We start from the raw sequence: 24527 nt of genomic DNA, 5'->3' as shown, positions 1-24527 counted from the left end.
GCAGGCAGCCGCCGCCTCGGCCACGCACCGCCCGTGCGTTGCTGCCATGTGAGCCGTGGCCACTTCCAGCGCGGGCTGCTCGCAGGCGCCGCATCGGGAGCCATGCAGCCCCGGGGAGGGAGGGGTTTGGTGGCTGGGCTGGGATCGCTGCCGACATCCATTTCCAGATCGGGAGGAAGGGCTCAAGCCATTTTAGGCATTTTCTTGGACTTCCTGCCCGTCTTTTAATTAAAACACCCAGAAGGGAGCCGCGCGCCCTTCACCCCGAGGCCTCAGCCCTCGGCTCAGCCCCTCTGCATGGGAACGGGCCTGGCGTGGCCTCATCCCGGCACACCTGCACCTCCCCTCCCGTCAGCTCCTCTGCAAAGGAGCAGGCACCCACCTCAGCCAAAACAATTTTAAAAGGATTTTCCTGAAAGGGACTAAATGTGCTGGGATGGCTCCTGGCACCCGCCGCCCCGACACACAGCAACTGAGACCCGTTTTCTTTTACAGGGCCCAGGCAGTTGTACAAAGTGTTTACTCCCTGCTTCCAACATGTGAGGCAGTGAAAACCTAAACTGAACTTCCCAGCATTTTATGGTTGTGTGCATCTCACTTCACACTTTATTTCCTTGGAGCTGGTTCTTAAACAGCAACAAACTGGCAATCATATAAATATTGACAACTGAGTAGTAACATCAACCTTCAAATTACTTTTCTGATGACCAGGAAGAGCCCTCTGCATTCCCCCCAGTGTCACCTGCATGTTTCTTCAGCTATAGTGAAAGACAAAATGCTTCGTCTTTGTCTGCTGAAAACCACATCAAGAAGTTTGCTGAGATTTGCTGTGGGACATGATTTAGGGCAATTTTTCTTCTCTCAGAATCACTAAAACTTCCTATTTTCAATGCTTGTTTTTCTTCACGTCCACTAACATCCCACACCTAGGCTGCTGGAGTCCACCACATGGCACCTACCACATGGTGTCCACCGTAGCATAACACCATCAGGGTTTGATCCCTTTTTCTGAGGCTCCCAAGCCTCTTGTGTGAGAAGGTCAGAGGATGCTAACAATTTGGCTTAGTGATAACAGAAAGCTCAAGGCCGCCTGGCATCGGCATCACTGCTAGGAGAGAATGAGAGAAAAAAACTTCACAGATGTTGAAACGTGAGGATTCAAGATGGACCTTCTGGGAAGACAAGTGATAAAGCCAAATAAATTAGGAAGGTAAGGAACTGATGATTAACCCTATTGTTTTACACAGAGGTGTTGCATTAGAGTCACCTGGCTTTTGGTGTTTGTGGTTAATTATTGACTTTTATCTGTGTGTGGAAAGAAAGCATGAAGGCATTGCCTTTTTTGGGAAGCCAAAAAGCCAAGGAAGTACAAGACCTCTTTATACAAAATTAAGAAAGAAAAAAGAAAAAAAAAAAAAAAGGAAAAAGGAAAAAGAGAAGGAAAAAAAGGAAAAAGAAAAAAAAGACCTATATTTCCTGTGGATTTTTTTTTTTTTTTTTTTCCCATGGCAACTGTAAAAACAGCTCAGATTGTGTTGATTAGCTCCGTGTATTATCCCATACACGAGCTCAGTGTATTATCCCATGTATGGTCCCGTTAGCTCTGTCTGAAGGCCAATACCCTCTGTACAGAAAACCTTTCTATTCAGTACATTTCTCTGTTGAAGAGTAAATGCTTTCCTGACCTCAATGAAAGAATCACTTTATATCTCAGAGCATGTAAAGTAATAAATCAGAAAAATGTTCCTTTTCCTTCTTTACATTTTGATTGCAAACATCAAACAATACATTGCAGTTCAGTGTATAGAAGAATATTGTCGCACATAAAAAAGTGAATTAAAGAAGGACCACTAAAAACAAAACAAAACAAAACAAAACAAAAAAAACAGCCAAGAAAGGAAAGGTATAACAGAAATAATTGTATTTTATAAGCATGTGTGGACAGAGGATTTATATCTGTGGGACAATTTGGCAACAAACAAAAAAAGTTTGGGTTTTAAGCTCAGCAGATTTCAAAGCACACTGTTTATACCTTCTGCAGTACAATAAAGCTTATCAAGAACTTTCCCATTGGATACTAGAGTCAAAAGCAGTAAGAGGAATGTAACAGTGTGCTTCCTCTGATCATTACTATAGCTGTAATTCTTTCAACGCAGATTTCCCATATTAGCTCGAGCTCCACTGCACAATGGCCATTTTCAGTACATCACTGTAAATATAGTCAGAAATTTGCCACCACTTCACACTCTGTGAGCTCAAAGCACATGGAAATTCAAGGGCTCTTAATTAAAAATATTACGTTTTCACTCTAGAACCTCTTGCTTTTGTCCCTGTAACATACTGGGATTAATCAACTGCTGATGCAAATGCATTAATTTCAGTGTGATTTCATTAAGAAGACAAGAAAGAGCAGTCTCACAGAAACAGTGGCACCTAGATTTTTATTTAATGATTCTGATGTGCTTTATGAAAGAGGGGAAGCATCACCTCCCTGTTGGAGAGAGCTGAGCCTCGGGAGTGAAAGAAAGTGATTTGTCAACAGTGGGACAAGGTGCAGGTCTCCTGGTGCTGTTTCAGATTTGTGCCTTTGACGTGGAACAGAATATGAAAACAATGCATAAAGATAAATACATTTCAGGGTGTGAGATCATCTCTAAATCACCAGATCTCAAGCTGCGGTGTTTCTTACACAGAGCCTACCTCTGCCCCTCTGCTAAACGCAGTGGTCAGCGCTGTCTGCTTTTTCTTTTCGCTCTTGCGAGGGGGGACGGTATGGCATGTTTGTCAGGACCATAATGTTGCTTTTCCTAATGAAATGAAGTGTTTTGGAGAACTTCTTTTAAGCAAAAACATGTGTTCCGGGGAGGAAACATTCTTCTGGTAAACAGCTGAGCCCTTAATATTTAGCAACATAACTCCGTGTTTGCAGCTATTGAAAGCTGTGTGACTAAGGAAGCCTGCGTTTCTGGGGCTGAGGACTGCAAGCATTTTGCTCGTTGTCAGCTAGCCAGCCCTTTCTTTTATGTATACACTAGCTGCAAGAACCAGCTATTGGATGGTTACTTCTTATGGTTTTAATAAAATTTGTCTCGTATCAAAATGCCGCTGGGTTTCAACGTTGACACTGCACTGAGCAATGCTCTCCACTCAGGCACAGCTGGCTCTTGCTTTCCAGAAATATTGCTGTGCCCTGGCATTATTTGCAAAAATTGCAGCCCTAAATCATTTCCTCGCCCCTCCAACCTGCACCAAGAGGGACCCTCCACACGCAGCTCCTCTCCTTCATTGGAAGCAGGGGTCATTCCTCCCTGCTCCCCCCAGGAGAGGTGCTGCGTGAGCAAGGACCGGCAGTGGTTGGAGGCAGCTGAGGGGTAGGACAAATTACCTGCCAGACACAGGCAACGGCCATGGGGAGCTCAGGAAAAAAAAAAAAAACAACAAAAAAAAACAGCTCAGAAGTGCAGTAAGGAACAGGGATAAGAAGGCAGGAGCACCCCAAGCCCCCACAGGTAGGAAAGATGCTGGGTGCTGGTGATGCTGGGACATGCAGTTCTGGGCACTCCGCTGCCTCCCGCAGTGCGAGGGGATGTTATCTTGTTCCCATAGCCCTCAAAACAGCTGGGCATGCTTACCATTTTCAACAACTACCAACTAAGGCCAAACAAGATCCCATGATAAAAGTTCAAGGCCTCGCATTCCTCTTCTTATTGCTTTCCTGAGCGGGTTCTTATTTTAATCAGACTGATGGTACTTTCATCCAGTTATCTCAAAGCACATAACAACCATTATAATTGCTGGCAATAATGAGCTAATTAATTCTTCTGGGCATTGTTTTTCAAGGGATAAATACAACTATCCTTAGTATAGGGATGGGGAAGCAGAGGTAAGAAGGAGAAGTAGTTGTCCTTGGGTAAATAGCTTTGTTTTCTTTTTTCTTAGCTTATTTCTTTCCTGGTTTTATTCATGTAGATCTATGTTTGTTTGGCTTTATTACTTTTAGGATAGTTTATGTTTTATTATTGTTTTCTAGTAATTTTAAATGTTACCATTTCGGCAGGTGACATTTAACAACAGTTGGTTGTGTACATATTGAGGTTTGTTTAAGAAAACTGCAATGTTTTTAGAAAAATGAACAGATGAAGTTTTCCTAAATGTATTTTAATCTTTTTTTTTTTTTTTTCCAGAAAATAAAATACAGGTAGTTTCTCATGCTGATTCTTTTCTATTTGCTTTCGATATACTTTAGTCCCTACTGCAGAAAGCTAACTGAATACGACTTTCTAACGTGTAAAGAATTCTCCTGGTTGTGAAGTTTGTATACCAGAAGTATAGATTTCCTAGCATATTGGTTAATATAATTCATGTTAAAAGTGTGTGTGCTGGTTTGGTAGCATTCACCAAGGGTGCATGTTTTCCACCGTTCAGGTAGGACAGGTACGCTTTTCTGAAGTTGTCCTAAGGCAGCGCAGAGATGTCACACACACAAGAAAGGGCTTTATTTTGGTTTTCTCTCAGCTTCCTCTAGCGCTTAACTAACCCAACTTACCCATACGACACTCTGGAGCAGCAAATAACTACCCAGCTATCCTAACTTGTATCTCGCAGGCTGTGATCCAGCAAGCACACATGTGCTGCGTGTTACCACAGCCAGGAGCAGGGAGAGGCTGCAGGGGAGCTGTGAGCGATGTGACACCGGGCTCACACGCAGCTATTGCTGGGCGCCAGCTCCAGACAGGACCGAGTATCACCAAACTCCTTCTGGGAACCCCTGCGCTGCTCCAGCCCGTTGGTCAGCACCGGGCAGGCTTTTAGGGGCAGTTAGGGGTTTATGTGGACACCTTGCTGTGCTTATAACGCTGGTGTTCGCTCCTTACTGAGGGATGGGTTAATGGCGTCTGGAGAGCCTGAAAACCTTTATATGGGCTTTACTTCAGTCAGCTTTTAATTCTAAGGAGACTTTAAAAAACATAAATTAAAATTAGGCTCAGCTGTGGGTTAAAATACATAAATACAGCGCTTCACAGGCAAGGTGGGGGTGAAATTCAGCCGTTAACCCCAGCAGTGTCAGTCCTGGGACCCCTCCTCCCATCGCTGGCCCTTGCGGGGCTCCCCCCCGCCTCCCCGCCTCCCTCCCGGTGCCTCCCGCAGCCCAGCCCGGCCGCGGCGGCAGCCGGAGCGAGCAGGGAGCCGGGATGTTTTTCGGGGTGCGCTTCCCCTTTAAGAGGCGGGGCCGCGCGCAGTTTGCGGAAGCGCTCCGCCAACGCCCGGCTTCCCATTGGCCGCCGGCGGGCTCGTGACGCCGGCTGGGCGGCTCCCCCCTCCCTCCCCTCCCTCCCCTCCCTCCCCGCGTTCCATTGTGTGCGCCAGCGCCCGCCAGGCCCCGCCCCCTTCCCCGGGGCCACGCCCCCTTTATTCCCCCCTCCCTCCCCTCCCTCTCCCCCCCCCTCTCTCTTGGCTCATTTCCGGCCGCCGCCGCCGCCGCTGGCTGCCCTGGGAGGGCGGTGCGGAGCGGAGCGGAGCGGCTCGGAGCGGGGCGCAGCGCAGCGCAGCACAACAGCCGCCATTTTGGTTGTGTGCGGCCGAGGCGCGGAGCCGCCGGAGCCGCGCCGGACGGGGCGAGCCGGAGCCGGGGGGGGGGGCAGCGCACACAGACACGGCCCGGCCGGCAGCGCAGCGCGGAGCCCAGGGCGCCCGCTACGCCTCTCTTTTATTTTTATTTTTTTATTTTTTCTCTCTCTTTTCTTCCCCTTTTTATTTTTAATTTTTTTTTTTTTAATTTTTTAATTTTTTTTTTTTTCCTCTCTCCTCTCCCGCCGCCGGCGCCCCCCGGCTCCGCCACACACGCCCCGGCAGCAGCAGCAGCAGCGGCGGCGGCGGCAGCGCCAGGCAGGGGCAGTAGGGAGCCTGCGCTCGGCCCCCGCGCTGCCCGCCCCACCCCCCCCGCCGGCCATTTAACCCACCCCGCGGCCAGGCCCCCGCCCTCCTCCTCCTCCTCCTCCTTTTTTTATTTTTTTATTTTTTAAAATTTTTCAATTTTTCACTTTATTATTTTACATTTTACCCCCCCTCCCGGCTCTTCCTTTCCGAGGGGTCTCTCAGCCTTACCCCCCCCCCCCTCCCTCCCTGCCACCAACCTCTTGGCTTCCCTCCCCCGGCCCCTGGCCGAGGCGAGGTGCGGGTCCCCCCCAGGAGGGGGGCGGCTTCTCTCTCTCTCTCTCTCCCCGCTGCCCCCATCTCGGGGAGCGGAGCCGAGCCGAGCCGAGCCGCCGGGGCTCGCCACCATCCCGGGAGGGGGGAAGGTAGGCAGCGAGGGGGGGAGGGGCCGGCGCCTTCCTCCTCCTCCTCCTCCTCCTGCCGTGGGCTCGGCCCCTGCGCCTCCTGCGCCCGAGGGGGGGGCAGCCCGCTCCTGAGAGAAAAGAGGAAGGGGGAAAGGAGCGGAGCGGGGAGGTGGAGGAGGGGGGGGGGGGCAGCGAGGGGTGTCGGAGCCCGCCCCCCACCTTCCCAGCCCGCGATCGGCGCTGCCTCCAGCAGGACAACAACCCCTCCTCCTCCTCCTCCTCCTTCCCTGCACAACAAGATGTGAAGCGGAGACTCCTGGGACTTATCCTCAGCCTCCTCATCCTTACGGCTCCCCTCTCTGCAGCCATTTAGCGACGGGCGAGGGAAGGAGCGAGTGGAGCTGGGGACCCCGCGCCCGCTCGGCCTCTCGCCCCGCCGCCTCCCCCCCGGGTATTTTTCAGCAGGGTGGTGTCGGAGGGGGAAGGAGCCGCTGCTAGAGGACGGTGAGCTGCTTTTTTTCTTTTTTCCTCCTCCTCTCCCCTCCTTCGCCCGCCTCCTTGTGGCGATGAGGAGGAGGAGGACGGCGCCGAGGAGGAAGAGGCTGATGGCGGCGGTGAGGAGGCAGCAGGAGGAGGAGACCCCCCGGAGGATGAAGATGATGATGGTGGCGGCGGCGAGGAAGCACCAGCAGCACAACAGCCGGGATTAATTTCACCGAGGGAAGAAGGAGAAGAAGGAAGAAAAAAAAAAAATCAAACCACCAGCCTCAATTTTTTTTTTTAATTTTATTTTTTATTTTTTATTTTTTTCGGCGGGGGCTCTTCCCATCTCGGCTCAGCCCTCTCGCCTGGGGGGCAGAGGCCTCTTGCTCCCACCCTCGCCCCGCTTCTCCGCTGCCGCCCTCCCGGAGCCCGAGGGGCAGAAAAAGGGGAACTTGGCCCCCCCCCAGCCGGATCCTCCCCGCTCCCTTCTCGTCGGCATTGTTGTGCTGCGGCTTCACCCGGGGGCCCGAGGAGAAGCTGAAGGTCTTGGGGCTCCCCCCCTGCGTCTCTCTGCTCGGAGTGATTGTCTAAAAAAGAATTAAAAATGGCCGAGAATGTGGTGGAGCCGGGCCCGCCTTCAGCCAAGCGGCCTAAACTCTCCTCACCGGCGCTCTCCGTGTCCGCCAGCGACGGCACAGGTCAGTCTCGGGGGCCCAGGCCCTCAGCCTCTGGATGCCACAATTGCTGCCCTCCTCTCCCCCCTCCTGCCCCAAATCTTCCCCCTCCCTTTGGCAGAAGCCGAACTTGCGCCTGCCTTCGGCCTTTCTCGGGGCTTTGCTCCCCTTCCAGCCCCGTTTGAACCCGTTCGCGTTTCAGACCGGGCCCTTGGGATGTTCCTGCCTCCTGTTTGTCTTTTTTTTTTTTTAATATTTTTTTTTTTTTCTGGGAGGTGTTGGAAGGCAAAGCTGGTCAGTTTATTGTGCTTTTGATCAATTGCAGATAACAGTTTGTCATTTTCGTGGCTTTCACAATAGTTATTACAGAGCTCCTTGCGAAGCCCGTGCCTTTAGCACTATTTCGTCTTTCTGCAACTGGATTTAAAGATGCCGGTTTCGTGCACTTTATTGTTGAATTTCTGTGTACGCTTGTACGTACACAGGTACAGGTCTCGGTTCTTATTTTGCATATATACAAGTTTTTTTCACAGCTTGTTCAGAAACGAGATTTTTCTCTGCTGTTCCCCCCCCCCCCCCGCATTCAGCCTGGTTATTTGATGTGTTTTTACAATTCTTCTTGCTCTTTTTTGCAGAAGAGTATCTAAAAATCATTTTTTTGTTGTTGTTCTGTTTCAAATAAACCATTGACTTGGGGAAAAGAGAGCCAAAACCAAAATCCAGATTGCAAGTTTTGGGCCTAAGGTTCCTCAAGACTTAGAAACAAAATGTTATTTCACCTCATTTGCATTAAGAATCAATATGGAGTGCAGTTGGTTTTGCATCTCTCATTTTCTTTGCAGTGAGACTAAAATGTCTGAAATTGCCCTGTGAACTTGGGGGTTGGGAGGATAAAGGGGCTTCTCTGCAGTCCTGCAAAGGTCCTTGGTGATGCTGTGAAGGCAGGCTGGAGGTTGGAAAATGTAGGTGTCCCAGCCAGTAGCGAATCTGAGCTGGTTGTACTGGGAGGGGAGATGGAGTACCACAGGGCTGTTGAGCTTTTTCATGCTTCTGGTGAAGCAGAGCTCATTTCTTATCATTTTGCTATGAGACTACTTGGTTACCTGTCCCCCAGGAGTTTCTTTAGGCTCACTTTAGATCTTCTTAAGCCTACAGAGTGTGCCTACAGATGGAGGCGGCCTCCTCCTGCTAGAGTCTGGTGAGTGGTGGTGTCCTGATGCCACCAGCCTTGCTTGCTGCAGTTAGAGCTGCCAAGAAGAAGGAAGAGTTCAAAAAATAAAGTAAAATGGCTGGTCACTTGACAGTAGACAGCAGGTTTCAGTATCCAGTTTTTGTCTGAGCAGTGGATGTGATTCTGCTTGGAATCATCTTCACAAACTTGATTTTTGCCTTCTGTTCTTGGTGGATGACGTATTAGCTCTGAAAAGTTGGTATGTAACTTTCAGAGCATTGTAGGTACAGGCAGTGCAATCAGTGTAATGTTGCAAGTGGAGGCCACAACTCTCCTTAATAGCAACAGGTCTCCACCAAGAGAGCAGAAGGCTGAAGAAGCTGCTCTTTAGCTGAAGCTAGTTGGTTTTTTATGCTACACTTGGAAACCAGTGCCTAACGGTAGTAACCATTTTTTTACTTTGCCTGGGCAGTGGTGATCTTGTTCTGTTTATGGAGGTGAAATAAAATGCTTTTGAGGGAAGTCTCAATACCTGAATATATGAAAACTGAAGGCTTATTTTGGTCGAGATGTATGGATGCATCAAAGTTGAGGTGTTTAAGATCAAAACAGGCTTGGATAATGTGAATTTATCTCAGTTGAACAGGTGCAGATTTTCACAGAATATTTAGTTTATTTTCATAGTTAGCTTGCTGAGCGGCTTAATAAATGAGCATTGTATATTTGTGGTCAGTTTCAGAGAGATTCAGTTGTGACAGCACACAAAATGGAATAAATTTTTTCACAGTCATTGAGATCGTCATCACCTGGTAGCTGTGCAGAGGTCTCTAAGTGCTGCAAATGCTTCATATATGCTACAGAAAACTGTTGAAGGATTTTTACTCTTAAGGACTTCTTGTTGACAATTCCTTGCCTGCATTTGGGACACTTCTACGTACCTGTTTTTCTAATTGAATAAAATAAACCCTGCCGAGCTGATAAACGTGTTTTAAGGGCTGCGTTTTTCAGTTGCTGCTTGAATGGCACATTTTTCTCTCGCTTCTACTGTTGTGGGAAACATTTTAAACCTATCTGCTCTTGAGATTTGCTTTGAAATAGCGCAAGCAACTTTCACACTAGAGAACTGGTATTGTCCCCCCTCCTGTGCTAATGGTAGGAAATCAGAAAGGTGGTGGGTGCTGATGTAGTTTCTGCAGCAATCTTTGTAAACTTTGCATTAGATTCACACTATCCATGTGGAGGGAGAGAGAGGTAAGAAACTTGCAATGTTAAGGAAACTTTTCCCAGCACATGTATGTAGCGGGTCTCTGTGTGTTTCTCTTGCTGTTACCTTTTTGACCGAGTTCTTAGCATGAAACACTGTTTTAGCTTGTTAGATACCTAAAAGTAATGGCTGGCTCCAGTTAACTTATTCCCGAACTTGTAGGTGTTAGGAGTATCTATGCTGGACACTAAGTTGAGTCTCTAATTCACCCATGTTTTTATTGTAGGCCTGGATGAAACTGATGTTCTGGGTTTGGAATATAGTAAACTCAATTAGATGAAAAAAATAATGGTAGTTATGTGTGAATTTTGTTCAGATATGAATACCTTTACAGTAGGGTCACCTTTTATTGGTACAGTATTCTTAGTATAGCATGTGAATTCGTGACCCTGTGCTAGCAGCTTTTCTGTACTGGTGTGGTGATACTGATGGAAGTATCGATAGAAATGGAAACCTTGTTTTGGCATGTTGCATCCAGCCTCAGAAGCCTTTTTTTAAGCACTGTATTAGCAGATCCGTTGTATACGCTAGTTTGTTTCTGTCACTATAGCAGAATAATTTCAGCGCATCCTGGAAAATTATCTCCTTGAGTAAGTGAGCGGAAGCCTTTCATAGAGATACGTTTTTAGCTGGATACTTTAAACCAGTGATTTTATTTTGGGCATTTTATTTCTGAGCCCCTCAATTTTTCCTGCAGCGATGCAGGTGGGCTGCAGTTGCCGCATACAGATTCCTACATGGTTTGTGTAGACCCACGTGTGCTGGTGGGGTGAGTTTAGTCGCCTTTTATGATTTCTTTTACGAATCATCTTCATCCCCCCGCCCTTAGAAATAACCTGTGTTCTGTGGACTAGGAGAACTTTTTGGCTGTGGGTTCTGAGCTGCTCTTTGAGCAAGGAATAAAGCTGGAATCTGCTCTGTGCGCTAGCGTGGCTGGGTGGTATCGTGTCTTTTGGTTGCTAGATCCTAAAATAGGATTTTAAGTGCTTAGTGTTTCTGGCTTGCCCTAACATTGGAAGTCACTTTTCTACACTTAGTTAGTTGATACGAGTGTTAGATCAGAGATCACTCAGTGTTCGTAATATGTGCCTTAAGTTCCTTCAGTTTATCGTGTCCAGAAGTTGTGTTTTTCTGAGGAATAGCACATCTCCAGTCTCTGTTTCAGTACGCATCTTATATAAAACTAGCATGTTCTTTTCTTTTTTTTTTTTTTTCCCCCACTACTTCTGACCTTTAAAACTGTACTCCTCTTTACATCAAAGTTCTAAATCTTTTTAGAATTTAGAATAGGTATTTTTTTTTAATCTCATCTGGAGTGGTACAGTTTTTGACTGATTCTCATCTGTCACTTGTTCCAAGTGTTATCAGGCTGCTTCTTTGCTTGAAATGAATCTTAATCTTGTCTCACTGCCTCTTCCAGAGGCTCTTATAAGGTTTTCAACACTGTTTCCAGTCTGCTATGGAAGTTTTTTTCTTAGAGTTTGTATATACATTCTTTCAAATACTTTTTAGAAGTCTGTTTTCTGACTAAGATTTAAGACCAAGTTGTTAGCCATGTTCAATTTGCAGCCATCAGTTAAATATTTCTATCCCTTCTTGTTGAGAGCCACTTTTAAACTTTTTTCCAAGTATTTTGTCATCATATAAGATGTATTAAAATAGGGTTTATTGGGTGACATAGTGTACATCAAGTGCTGCAATGGATGAAGTTCCAAGCCAACAGCGGACGCTGCATTTGCCAGTGATGGCAAACGGGTATCTCTGCCTTGGAGTTCCCTAGGTTGTCCAAGAAACATCTTGTTAGGAGTAAGATGTTTCAAATACCTCACAAACTGATCATTCTTATGGTGCTGAGTAACTTTTAGAAGAAAGTCTTACAGGCTTTTGATCCTTCTAGACCTCCAAATTGCTACACCTCTGTTTCTTTCGCCACTTTGAGCGGGTTGTGCGTGTTGGACATAGGTATGTACTTCCTTTGCACAGGGTTGGAAAGGAAATCTGCTTGTAAAGAAATACCACTGCAACTCAGGGACCATCCGTACTGTGATGCAAAACTGAATTTTGAGCGCTTACTTACGAATAAAAACCTTTGAGACTAGAAAATGAGTTTAGAGTTGCAGTTTAAAAGCACAAATTCACTTGATATTGCAGGTGAAAAGCTTTTGTTGCTGAGTTTGGGAATACAAATCCTAGATTTGGGAATATAAATCCTAGATTCAACAAACAAAAAACACAAACACCACAAAAAAAAACAAAAAATACTGATTTTTTTGTATCTCTTTCCAACATTTCCAGAGCAGCATTAGGATTTAGTATAGGTCAGTTCTGTATTTGCAGAACAAGCAATGTTTATCTGGGGAGGGTGTAGTGGAGTTGAGGGCTTGATGTATGCTTTTTGAGAATGTGTATTTCATGAGATCCTGGTGATTAATGCAGAACTTTTGCTGTAGATATTTTTTTTTGTATCTTTATAACTTGGACAAGGTGACTTGATTACTAGATTTTAATTTGATGCGATTTATTGGATATTTTTTCCATTTTCTTCATAGGCTGCTGGATTTTTATTTTTTCTCCAGTGTCACCTCAGTGTCTCACTTAGGCTGTTCCTGCTAAAGCAGCTGCTATGCTTGTTCTAACACTAATGATATTACTTTAACCTTTCTCATCACCCTAACTTGTGCCCCCCTCTGAGAGGGTTTGGCCAGGAGTCCCTTAGATTTGACAAATGGAGTAGTTTTGCTGCGCGGTTTTCGCTGACAGATAAACAATGCAAACCTGCCTCCAAGGATTTGGATTTTTCTGTCTTTACTTAAACTGTAGCAGCAGGCCGAAGCAAGATACATCTGTCCCTGCATGTGGTTGTACAAAACATCTGTAGTTACATTGAATTTGTAGGGGTTTCTTGTAGGATATATCTTAGGGCGATTCATAGAAATCCTCTCCCTGGCTGGTAGGTGATGGATCTGATAAACTGGTTTTGTTGTCTTCCTAAATATCAATATGTTTCCTTAAAATGGGTTGGCATATTAAAGTTGTGCAAAAACAGAACTGAAAAAAGTTCTGTTTAAAGTTCTGCGAAAACTTGATGAGTTGTTTTTAACTTCAAGCACACTTATCTTACATAACTTTTTTGAAGAAAATTAGAAAAAAATATGTTCTGTGCTCCAGTCCTAAGTAACTCCTGGCTTAGTTGGCTGTCAGCTGTGCTTACAGGAAGGCGTGGGTATGAAGTTGTGGTCCAAACCTGGATTTTCACAGAAAAAGTAAAAGTTGGGTACAGGATCTTCAGAAACCGTGCAGGTGATTTTCTGTCATCGGTGATTGTAAGATGGGGTGGAGACACTTGTTGCTCTCGTCCAAATGATGGTGCAGAACAGCTCTGCACTGCGCCTATCCCTGCATCTCCGCAAGGAGCAAGTAGAAATTGGAACCGTGTCTGTCTGCTTGCGGAGGCACGAGGGCCAGGAGAGGCATGGTGGTAGGAGAGGCACGGTGATTCTTCTACAGAGGCTTTCCTAAGACAAATGAGTTACTGGTTCTTGCGTTGTGGAACTCCCAGAAACAAGCGAATAGATAATCTCCTTAAAACATACTCTTACTGTGTTAATGAACAAAAAGAATCTAATGTTAGAGTTCATGTAAGTAAAACTCTGGCAAGGTGCTGGCGTATGGCTTGCTGAAGCTAAGCTAATATTCCTGGATGTCATTTATGAACTCTGGTGGGCTACCGGTTCAAGAAGTCTGATCTATTGACTTCTAGATAGATAATTTAACATTTCTTTTCTGTTTTTACTTGGGAGTATTCAGAAAACTCGCTTTGCTTTTTGGTGATCTTATACACAGTATGCGTTACTTCGAAGTTGGTGTGAACTTGGCAGTGCAGTGAGCTTCATTCTTTTCTTGAAACTGATTTGTAATCGCTTCTGAAATTGATGTGGTCTGTCTGGGGACACAGATGTGTCCCCTTCCTATCTGTGTGCACACATGTTTTTGCCTGCTAGTGCAGCAAACCAGAAACTTCCCAAAGCTGCGGATGGATAAGGCACTTTCAGCTTTCTGGACTTCTGTGGTCCCTCATTTATCAGGCTCCCAACGGAAATCCCATTCTTACTACTTAGTGCTCTCACAGACCAGCAGTAGGTAACTTAATGTGGTCTTGGGGGAATTTCAGCGGCATCCCAAGGCAGGGTACTCTTGGGAATAAGAACACCAATCGAGAGACTTTAAAGTTAAAAGCAGCACAAGGAAATTTATGCAAATAACATGTTCACAAGTAAATGATTAACCGTGTGACTTCAGCATCTTGGAATTACAATGGCAAAATTTCATCTTGTTCAGGTCATCAGCGGCAGCAAGACTGGGACCTTTGTTACATAAAAGTGTGAATAGGCTGTGCAGGAAGAACTTCCACCTTAAGTAACGTCTCTTCCGTGTGATTGTACTCCTTCCATTTTCCTAGAGCAAAATCTATATTTCAGAATCATAAATCTTCTCACTTCATTTCAGTGGTGAACTGCAGTCATCTGTATCTCTCTTTAGTGCTTCTTAAAGAGCTCTGAATGAGAGAGAAAACAGTTTGTTGTAAATGCAGTTTGCTCCTGAAGCGGCAAACCCCACTTGAACCAGGGTGCACAAGAACTGGTCTTTCTGTTGCTATCAGCTTGGTATGAGTTAAACTTGCAGATTATTTTCCTGAGCAAAACTGAGACTTTTTTTTTTTTTTTTTTAAGAAGGAGTTGATGTGTTTGACGCAGTGTTTGAGTAGAGATTAGGATAGCTTCAAAAAAAAAATGAAGGAAGAGCGCGGTCCTCCAATAGCCTTCGGTAGAAGTTGAGCAATGAGTGGTTGCTGCTTTAGAGTGATTTTTTTTATGCTTGCAAAATTCTGATGTTTATACTCGGTTGTTAGAACTAATACTGAAATCACGTGCATTCGAGATGAGGAATTAGATCAACGGGCTGTTTTTAAAGGTCCGTGCCTGAAGTTGTGCGCTAGCGTGATGTGCAAACATGTTTTGTGCCTGGGCTTCTGCTGTCTGCCAGGGGCTCTGAGCTCCCTCTCAGAATGAGTAGCGTGCCTCCATTTTCAGCTGTGTTTTCTGCTAGTATTGTTTGTGGTCTGTCTTCAAGTTATCAAGTTTCTTGATGTGGTGAGCAAATTCAGGTCTTCTCTGGATTAGCAGGAAGGAAGGAGGAGGCAGTGCTTCCCCACTTTCTTGCAGAGAGCAGAATTAAAAATAGTCCGATGCTGAAGACCTTGTTACCGGAGCGCCGTAATGCAGAATAAGGATTCACTCCTGCTTATGCAAGAGCAACTGAGAAGACCTGCGTCACGCTGCCACTTCGGCAGCATGTCGTTGTAAGGCTTGTACAGGGGCTGATGGCCTTGGGTCATGGCAGCAGTGAATCTAGACCTTATATTTCTCTGGCTGATGCCTGAGTGTTTCCCCTCCTGTCTTGCATCGAGCTAATAGATTAATTAAAACTAACTGCACAGTTTCAGGTGGGGAAAATGGCTTGGCAGAGCTCTTGTTACCGTTGGGTAATTGTGGCTTCACAGAGCATCTATGCGAAAAGCCTCCTTGTTAAAGGGCTTTAATCGTAAGAGTAAATCTGTTCTCCAAAATACAGCAAAACTCTCTCACGCCCACTTGGTAGGAATCTTGAGAGTTTTGCCTCTTTCTTAGCATGCTTTTTCCCCGCTGCAATTGCCTGAACATGACTGGCTTAATTTTCTGCCATTGCAGATGCCGTGGGAATCGATGATTTTTCTTTTAGTAGCACTTTGTTACATATCTGTGCTTCACCTTTGCTCCTGTGTTTTCACAGGTGCCTGAGAGTTGTCTTGTGAGGATGTGGCTCCTTCTCCTGTTCTGCCTTTTTTTTTTTTTTTTTTTTAAAAGGGTATTTTAGGGCTTGTAATGCTGGTGCTTGACTGCAGACTTGAGTAGCTGGTTACTCTGGGGTATTGGTTGTATCCTCTGGGCATTTTCTCTGTTAAGATCTAAGCCCTGTTCGATCCTGGATAGCTTTGATGCCACGGTTGTGGGGAAGATGCTGAGCTCAGCAGCTCGTTGTTGAGCTCTGTCTGAAAGCACAGCGAAGGTATCCCGTTTTCTCTGTAGTCCAGCATCACCTGCGGCTCCTGTCAACTCTGTCACATGCCTACCTTGTGTTCAGTGTCCTGTATTAAGCCTCATCCCCTTATTTCATTGTGCACTTAACAGCTGCGGTGCATATATTTGATGCACTGATACGTTCCTGGAGCCCAGAAACCCTTGTGCAAAGAGGTGGCTGTTCAGCAGCTTTCTAACTTGCTGTCTGTGTTCAGAGCATAACGTAAGAGGTGCAGGGACAGGAACTGGAAGTCTCACACCTACCGAAAAGCTCAGCACCGAGGTAAGCACAGGAGTCAGCTCTTGTCTTTCTTACATGACTGGCATGAGGGGTTCTCCAGGCACTGCTGTTCACACGTGTGCTGCTTCTGATACACCAGCTCCTCCTCTGCTTCAGTTTCGTGGCTGATCAGGCAGTGCACACGAGAGTGAAATGTTCTGGGCAATTTTGTAGTACATAAGCAAGTTTTTAGGCTGCAATGAATAACGTCAGCTTTCTGTTGGTTAGAACCAGGTAATCTTCATTTTGATAGAAATTCGTGTTTTGTTCCAAAAGGGGAGTAGAGGTCTGTCTTAAGCCAGAAATGAGAAAACTATGAGGCTAGAAAGCATACAAGAGAAACTAGCATGTGCAATTTGAAACCCACGTGTGAATTTCTTTGCTCATTAGTCAGCATTGGATATATTCTCCCTGCAATGTAAGCATTTTTTGTCAGAAATCTCTACCTTGCCTTGCGTGCTTTGACAACGGTTATCACTGTGGCCACCAGGAGCTCTTGCAGTAAAACTAGCTTGAAATACACATTTGTGACTCATCTGGAATCTGATTGCTTGATAGGGCACTGATTTCTTAATCACTTGAGAGTTTTGATGGCCCTCTCTGAGTCCGTACTGATTTCAAGGCTTTGCTGGTGTTTCCCACCCAGGCCAGCGGTCTACTTGCATCTTGCAGATCAGGCACCATCAAAGACAAGTTACTAAGAAGGCAGAGGTTTGTAGGGTCCAAAACTGAGAACAGAATTCACAGTAGACAAGGAAAGCTAACGCACCAGTTTTTGAGGTGGCTTCCTTGCAGTTCAGGGTGAAGTTCCACTTACTTGATCCAGTCTGACTGGACTGCGGTGGAAAGACAGAACTGCTCCATCTGCGCTCTTCTCAGCCACCTTCTTCTTGTGGCAGATCTGACACAGCCATGGTGAGCTGGGCCGGCTTCTGGGCTACAGGATAGACCTGTGCAAAGGTTCCCTGGTGGTATGGTTCCTAAGGACAAGTAGTGCATGCCTCTGCATCCACTAATAATACCGTTAATAGCATGATGTGGAATCTGTGTCGCTGTACCGGGATCAAGATCTAGCTCTAACGCTTGCTGCTGGATGTTTCTGATGAGCTCTTGGGTCAGTTAGTGGCCTTCTGCTCTGGGAATCAGGTAGACAAACCCTTGCAGTGCTAATTTGTCTCCTTCCACTTCCCACTAAGTAGCTTTGCTTTCTTAGAAATCTTCCTTCTTAAAGAAAAAGGCGAGCTGTGCGTTCAGTGTACTGGAAAGTCACTCCGTTCTCTGGATATTTATCACCTCTGCCTTAAGCTATTCCGTTGGCTCTCGCGTGAATGTATTTGCCATTATTTTCACGTAGTCTGAGCTGTCTGGCCTAGCTCTGTCAGTGTTTGGATTGGCCATAGGTAGGTCTCTTACAGTGGGCTTTAGGGTGTGCAGAGTACGTAGAGGGCTGTGAAACGGATTGCAGCTCTTGCTGTATGCACACAAAGTCCTATTGTTCCGGAGGGTCTTCTGAGACTGGTTGTGTTTCAGTCTCGTACCTGAAATCTTCTGCCTCCTGGCAGCCGACTAGGAGTGGGATTTCGTAGTTGACCAGACAACAGAACCTTTTTCTGGTTTTGTTGATTTTTAATCTGCTGGCTGGAGAAGACTTGAAAGTTTGTGTTTTTGTTTTTGTTTTTTTTTTTTTTTTAAATCTTTTCTAAAAGGTGAGGAAGGCAAACTTGCACCAGAGTGATGCTTCGCTGGTATTAATGGCTTTTGATTTTGCCTTGTAGGTGCTAGGAATCATTTATGGTGTCTTCTCTTGGATTGACGGTCTTAGCGTGTTAGTGCTGAGCAGCTCTGGTTGCTTGTACCAGGATATTCGAGGTGGGCTTGAGCGAGTGAGCTTTGCAGCTGGAAGTGTCCCCATGTTTGACCAGAAGGAATGCCTAAAGAATGAGGTCTTCATAGAAGCAGATTAATATTTTCTTTGGAAGAAATACGAGCAAATCTTTCAGTCTTTCAAAACAAGAATTGCACGGCCCTTCGGTAGTGTTGTATCTGAAATCGTTTAAACAAATCTGAGTAAATGTTTGGTGATAGTTTGAAAAAACAAGTAGCTCAGATGATCTTTCAGATCGTTCAGATGATCACTGACTGTTTTCCAGGTGGTTTTGTGAACGGCTTTATATGCAGGGGTCTGGTCTCAGCAGAGGCAAAGTGAGGATTTTTGTTTTGAGACTGGCCGTGTCCTGGAACCTGCATCTGTTTAAGCAGTTCTTGTCCATCTGCAGCCAGTCACAAAACCGCCTTTTGAGCATCTTTGCTGGAACAAGTGTTTCCCAGTTCCGAGATGGGAGGTTGCTGTGCTCTTCCAGGATGGTTTTGCTGTAGGTATGGGGTCTGTGTTGGACACCTAACTTTTCAGTTCATCTAGGAGAAATCTTTCTGGACAACAGACGAGCTTGAGAATTGCTGGTCTTACTTTTCACTCCCTGAGTTGTGAGATCTTTGTCAGGTTGTTTTGCCAGAGTGTTTTCTGAATTACAGTGTTTCAGTGCTTGTCTGTTTAAAGACATCCTAACAGGCACCTTAAAATGCTCATTTGGAAGCTTCTTAGTTTGCCTGTTGAAGCCATTTTAAACTGTCATGTAGTATTTTTTTGATGGCTTTCTTCATTATCTTGATCTTGAGGGTCTCTCCTACTGTGGCTTTTCCCATGTGCATCAATATTTAATTCTTAGTTTTGGGGAGGGGGGTATGTTTTGAGGTAGGTGTACCAGTCCCAAACTCTAAATTCGTTATTTTAAATGTACAACTTGGGCAAAACTTTATTCTTCTGCTTCTTCCCTCACTTCTGAATCTTCAACAAGTATCAGTCATGTTGAAAAGTACTGGAGATGTAATTGAAAGACGAATCCTTAGTATCTACTGCAAAACGTAACTTTTGGCACAAGGTTTCCTTTCAAATCAGCTAGCCCATTCTTTATTAATAGTCTAAAACATGGTTATTTGGAAACTCATTCTTCTTTTGGTGCTTTAGGTTAGTGAATAGTATATAAATGATGTTCTGAGATCTCTTGGTATACCTGCATTCTTCTCAACCTTATGTCATATGCTTAGAATTCTTAAAAGTCCCAATCTTTTAACAGTTAGGAAATTGCATTTAAAAAAAAAAACAAATAACAAAACTCCTCTATTAGTACTGGAATTCAGCTGCTTGGCAACTTATGGTATTGTGTGAAACATTTTGAATAGATTTCTGATGCTGATCAGCTTTTCTGACTTATGTGTGGTTTAACTGTACTCTCTTCCATCAATATTTAGAACAAGTCATCTTGCCAACCTCTGTAAAATTCAGTATAATTGGCGCTTCCTTTTTTGCAATTGCTGAAATGAGTAGTGTTTTAAGTCATCGTCTAGATCTGAAGGTTTTGAAAATGACCTTTCTGGCAGAAGTGATGCTGCACTACGCTAAAAGTTAAGATAAAATCAATCATTTACTGTGTATTCTCAAATTCTAAATACTGAGCCCGGCTGTTGCAAGTGGCTACGTCACACAATAGCTTGGCTTTGAGCCACAAACTTTCTAGATTATTTTTGTTTTAGCTACTATAGATGAAATATGCAGATCAAGGTGCATGCTACTTCTGCAGACATAAAACTTCTTGTTTGCTTGATCGAATTCATGCCACTGTGTAATAACCAAATGGCAAAATCTTACCTTGGAGATTACTCTGGGTTTTTGTTCAAGAGAAAAAAAAAAACTCTTGAATTTTTTTCCCAATCCTAATGATTTTTCACAACCTCATGGCCAGGAGGGTTACTGAAATTGTTTTCTGACTATGCTTGTTGTGGGGAAAATACTGCCTATTCCATGAAGTTCAATTTAATTTTGCAGTTCTGTGCTGGGAATGACTGGATGTGGAAAATTAAAACAAAACCAACCACCACCAAACAAGAAGAAAGCTGCTAATTTTTTTTTTTTTTTTTTGTAAATAGCAAGCATTTTCTGAAAACCATATTACTATGTTCTCTTCTGGAAGTGACACTTCAGTGAAAGTCAAAAATCAAAACACAGTATTTGCCATCAATCTTTTAACTCTTCTTAATAGTTGTCTAATTCCACTGGTGAATTCTGAGATGTTAATACATTGTTTTCCTCCTTCCCCTTCAAATTTCACAAGCTGGGAGATTACATTCTAAGATACCTAGTGATATTTCAGTGTATACTCTTGTGGAAAAGTGATGTAGAGTGGTTTCCTCCAAATCATACTTTGTAAGGTTTAGAAATTGTTTATGATAATGAATTGGGATGGTTTTCACTAATGACTGATAGAGGAATTCTGCTGGAAAAGTGAAATTTTAATGGTTAAATAAATGGAAATTGATAAACAAGATTCCTCAAGACATATTGCTGATTGCACTGACCCCATGTAACGTTTTTGTTTTTCAGATTTTGGATCGCTCTTTGATCTGGAACACGACTTGCCAGATGAACTGATCAGCTCCACCGAACTGGGACTCAGCAATGGCGGTGACATTAATCAGCTGCAGACCAGCCTTGGCCTGGCCCAAGATGCTGCCTCTAAACACAAGCAGCTGTCCGAACTCTTACGGGCTGGGAGCTCCCCAAACCTCAACATGGGGGTTGGTGGCCCTGGCCAGGGCATGGCCGCTCAAACGCAACAGAACAGCCCTGGGATGGGGATGTTGAACAGCATGGTGAAAAGCCCCATGGCGCAGGCTGGGCTGACTTCTCCCAGCATGGCGATGGCTCCGAGCGGCCCGAACCAGGGTCCTTCGGCCCAGTCTGCAGCAGGAATGATGCCAACAGTAAACAGTCCAGTTAACCAGCCTGGCATGGGAATGAACACGGGGATGAATGCTGGCATGAATGCGGGGATGTTGGCAGCAGGCAACGGGCAGGGGATGATGCAGGGGCAAGTCATGAACGGTTCGATTGGAGCAGGCAGAGGCCGACCTAATATGCCCTACCCGAACCCAGGAATGGCAAGTGCTGGCAACTTGTTGGCTGAGACGCTGCAACAAGGCTCTCCGCAGATGGGAGGGCAGGCTGCACTGAGGGGGCCACAGCCCGGAGCCATGAACAAGGTAAGCAAGGCAAGCTGGGCTTGATTTATCTTCCTTCTTGGCATTTATTTTGTGAGGCAGATCCCTCTGCAGTAGGGATTCTATAGAACAAGGTTCCTCTGCAGTAGGAAAACTGTAGAATAGGGTTTTTGTCTCTTTACCCCAGGATCCAATACTCTTAATTGTTTATATAATGTTAAAATTTAAGTGATGGGAGGCAAAAGTTGGGTCTTGCTCAACAAGCAAGAGTATTTCTAGATTAACCATCTTTTTTTCTTTTAAATCCTGTGAGAGTATAGGTTATCAACAACATGGAAAACTTGGTAGCATTTAGTCTTTTATGCCTTTGTCCACAAATGTGTTTTCCCATCTAACGTGGTGAATGTGATGGGAATGTTTCAGGATGTTTTAGAAGCTTGGAACTTCTCTGTGTGACACTTAGAACGTTTTTTGTCTGAGGTGTGTTATGTATTGGGTTATGCTGGAGCAGATGAGAAGAAGGAAAATGCAGGTCTGAATGAACTGATGTGTAGTGTGTAAGACATACATTGCCCTTGAGAAATACTTAAGTTGTTGGTGAAAGAATTTGTGTAAATGCCCAAAGACAAGGGTAGGGTAGTTAAAGACTACTGGCATCCAGTTCTAGGTTTAAAGCAGAAAAAGGTTTTCTGTTGGTGGGGGAGTTATGTGTGCTTTTGTAATTCAGGAGATTAGAATAAAGTTGTTGTAGGTAGCTCTGAAAAGATGAGAGAAGAGTGGTTTAAGTTACAAGGAGGTGTTCATGATTTAAAAAAAAAATTAAAAAAAGACAGCTAGCTTTTCTAGAGTAGGGAAACAGATGAGTGTTTCTTATCAGGTTTTTGGTGTTTTGATAAAAAGCCTGGAAAATATGTAAGTATTTCAGCTCACTTTAGGTGGATTTTTTGTGTTTATTGGTTAACAAGTGGAAACTTTTTTTCTAAGGTGCTTTATAACACCTGAATAGATTCATCTTGGAGTGACCAAAATCAGTCTGCTTGGAGGGCTTGTAATTATAACTAACACAGCCTGTAAACGTATTTGAAACGAGTGAAAATCAGTGCTGTGTCAATGATTTTGCTATGCTTGAACGTATTAAGTAAAATGATGTTAGCGTAGTGTCTTGTGACCATTATTAATGGCAAGCTTTTTTGGTCTTAGCTGGTTGCTTGGGCTCAGTGTGCTGCTAACCATGGTCCCGGTATGTTTGGCTAGGGATGAGTTGATGTTGCAACCTGTTCATATCAAATATTCTTGCCCGATAAATAAGATGTTGCAAAGTCAGATTGCTACAGTAGAAAAATCTGTACACAGTTCAGATTGGTAAGAAATAAGTAGCTACTTGGAGGTATTCTTGTATTGGAATTAGATAATTCGTTGCTTATTGGCTCTGACAAAAATTACTTTGGTGCTCAGAAAGCTGTATGCAGAGGGCAGAAATTGATGTGTTGAGAGTTTGGTGAAATGCCACATTGTCATCCTCAAACCTAAAGTAAGGTTTTAAATTTTTAAACAAAAATCCTCCTCTTACCTAGGAGAAATAAAGGCCACAAATTGAGGTTTTGGCTTTTGACGCAGTTCAAAAACTAAATCATCTTCCTGGCGTTCTCAAGCTCCGGAGTGTGCTGAGTATCTAAAATAAGCAGCGTTTTGTGCTTTCTGGGAACCTCCCCACCGAATAGAGAACTTCTGCTTTTTAGCTCATAATCCCAGACTGGTTTAAAAATGAAAACCAAAACTTCGAGCTCTTTACGCCTCGAGAGAAAAGCCTCGAGCCCGGCGGGGTGAGCGTAGCGGGCGCAGCCCGCGCGGAGCAGTTCGAACTGCCGGATGCGCAGGAAGGGTCTGAAATGGAGGCTGAAATTCCAGAACGTCTTCCATTGGTTTGGCTGCTGGCAGGCAGCCTGCCTTTCGCTTCGTGCAGCCGAGTGAGCAGGAGCTGACAACAGGCATGTCTGACCGTTTTCTCCCTCCACCCATCTGCTTTTGTCCCCCCCCCCTCACCTACAAATCCTCAAAAAGCAGAGGAAAACAGAGGACCCTGAGCAGTTGTTTGCAAAAGGCGGCTTTTTTTTTTTTTTTTTTAATTGGTAAATTTAGCCCCGTGTTGCTGCGAACGTGGGTGTTTGTGTAATAACTTTCAGGCGCTTCCTTCATCGCTGCAGAAACGTGCATTATTCAAGAGCTGTCCTTCGGCAGGAGGGGGGAAAAGAGCAAAGCAGGCGCTTTGGTTCTGTTAACTGCGTCGGGTTGGCTTGCCAAAGGCAGCCTCTTCAGGTGAAGTGAGGGTTGCCTCTGTGAATTGGCTTTCAGTAAAACAGATGTGTTGTCAGCCATGATTTTTACAGGCGAATAGCTTATGTTTGCTGGCATGTGAACTAATTGGGAAGGAGGATGTTATGCTCTCCTAATAGCGGAGATGAGCTCCGAGCGGGTATTCCATTTGTACAGTAAAACTGCTCGTGTTTCTGCTTTGTTCTGTGGTCCCATGGAGTTGCTGAAGCATTTTCTTCCTCTCCTCCTGAAAGATGGGCTGGCAGCAGTGGAATGCTTGATTTGCACGTTAGGCACAGAGTTCCCCGATTTCTTAGCTGTGAACATTACTTTTTTAAGCCTGGAAATCCCAAATGTCAGTGTGACTGATTGGTTTGGGGTCACCAGGTGGGCATAAATTGGGATCATGGTATCCTGCCACTTGTCTTGGGGTCCAATCCTGTTACGTGTGATACAGGCAGTCACTGAGAAGGGAAGAAGCAATTGTCTGCAAACCGTCGCTACACCAGTTACATGACATTGTATCCAGGAGCTAATGCAGGCTTGAAACTCACCTGGTCATTTAAAATAATAATTTGAATATAGTTTCCTGATCCACTTCATGCTGGCTGAGTGCAGAGCGAGCCCTGAGATTAGGGAGGGGACGTGTTAAAGGAGAGGGTGGTGCTGCTCCGAGCAGGGTGTTGGCCCTGCTTTGGTACCAGAGTCAGCTTAAAAATACCTGTGGAGGTTTAGCCTAAAAGGAAATTCTGGAGAGGGGAGGAATTGTAACAAATTTAGCTTTCTTGAATAGCTTTTTGTTTTCTGTGTGCTTGCTGGTGTGCATGTGAAGTGTAACGGGAATGTCTGTCCTCTTAAAATAGAGTTTTGGAAACTGTTTGTAATGCTTTGAT

At 44.9% G+C, this 24527-nt stretch overlaps 1 protein-coding gene across 1 annotated transcript in view; it reads left to right on the top strand.

The window, feature by feature from the left end:
* The first annotated feature begins 7038 nt into the window (after positions 1-7038).
* EP300 (E1A binding protein p300) overlaps positions 7039-24527 on the top strand; it is a 60523-nt gene continuing 43034 nt past the window's right edge. Inside the window, exons 1-2 of the mRNA XM_032185780.1 lie at positions 7039-7459; positions 20705-21363. Of these exons, the coding sequence (XP_032041671.1) occupies positions 7366-7459; positions 20705-21363 (753 nt within the window). The 5' untranslated portion in view covers positions 7039-7365. The remainder of the gene's footprint in view (positions 7460-20704; positions 21364-24527) is intronic.

The sequence above is a fragment of the Aythya fuligula genome, chromosome 1, assembly GCF_009819795.1.
Source record: "Aythya fuligula isolate bAytFul2 chromosome 1, bAytFul2.pri, whole genome shotgun sequence".
Taxonomy (NCBI): domain Eukaryota; kingdom Metazoa; phylum Chordata; class Aves; order Anseriformes; family Anatidae; genus Aythya; species Aythya fuligula.
This window is presented reverse-complemented; position numbering and strand designations above follow the sequence as displayed.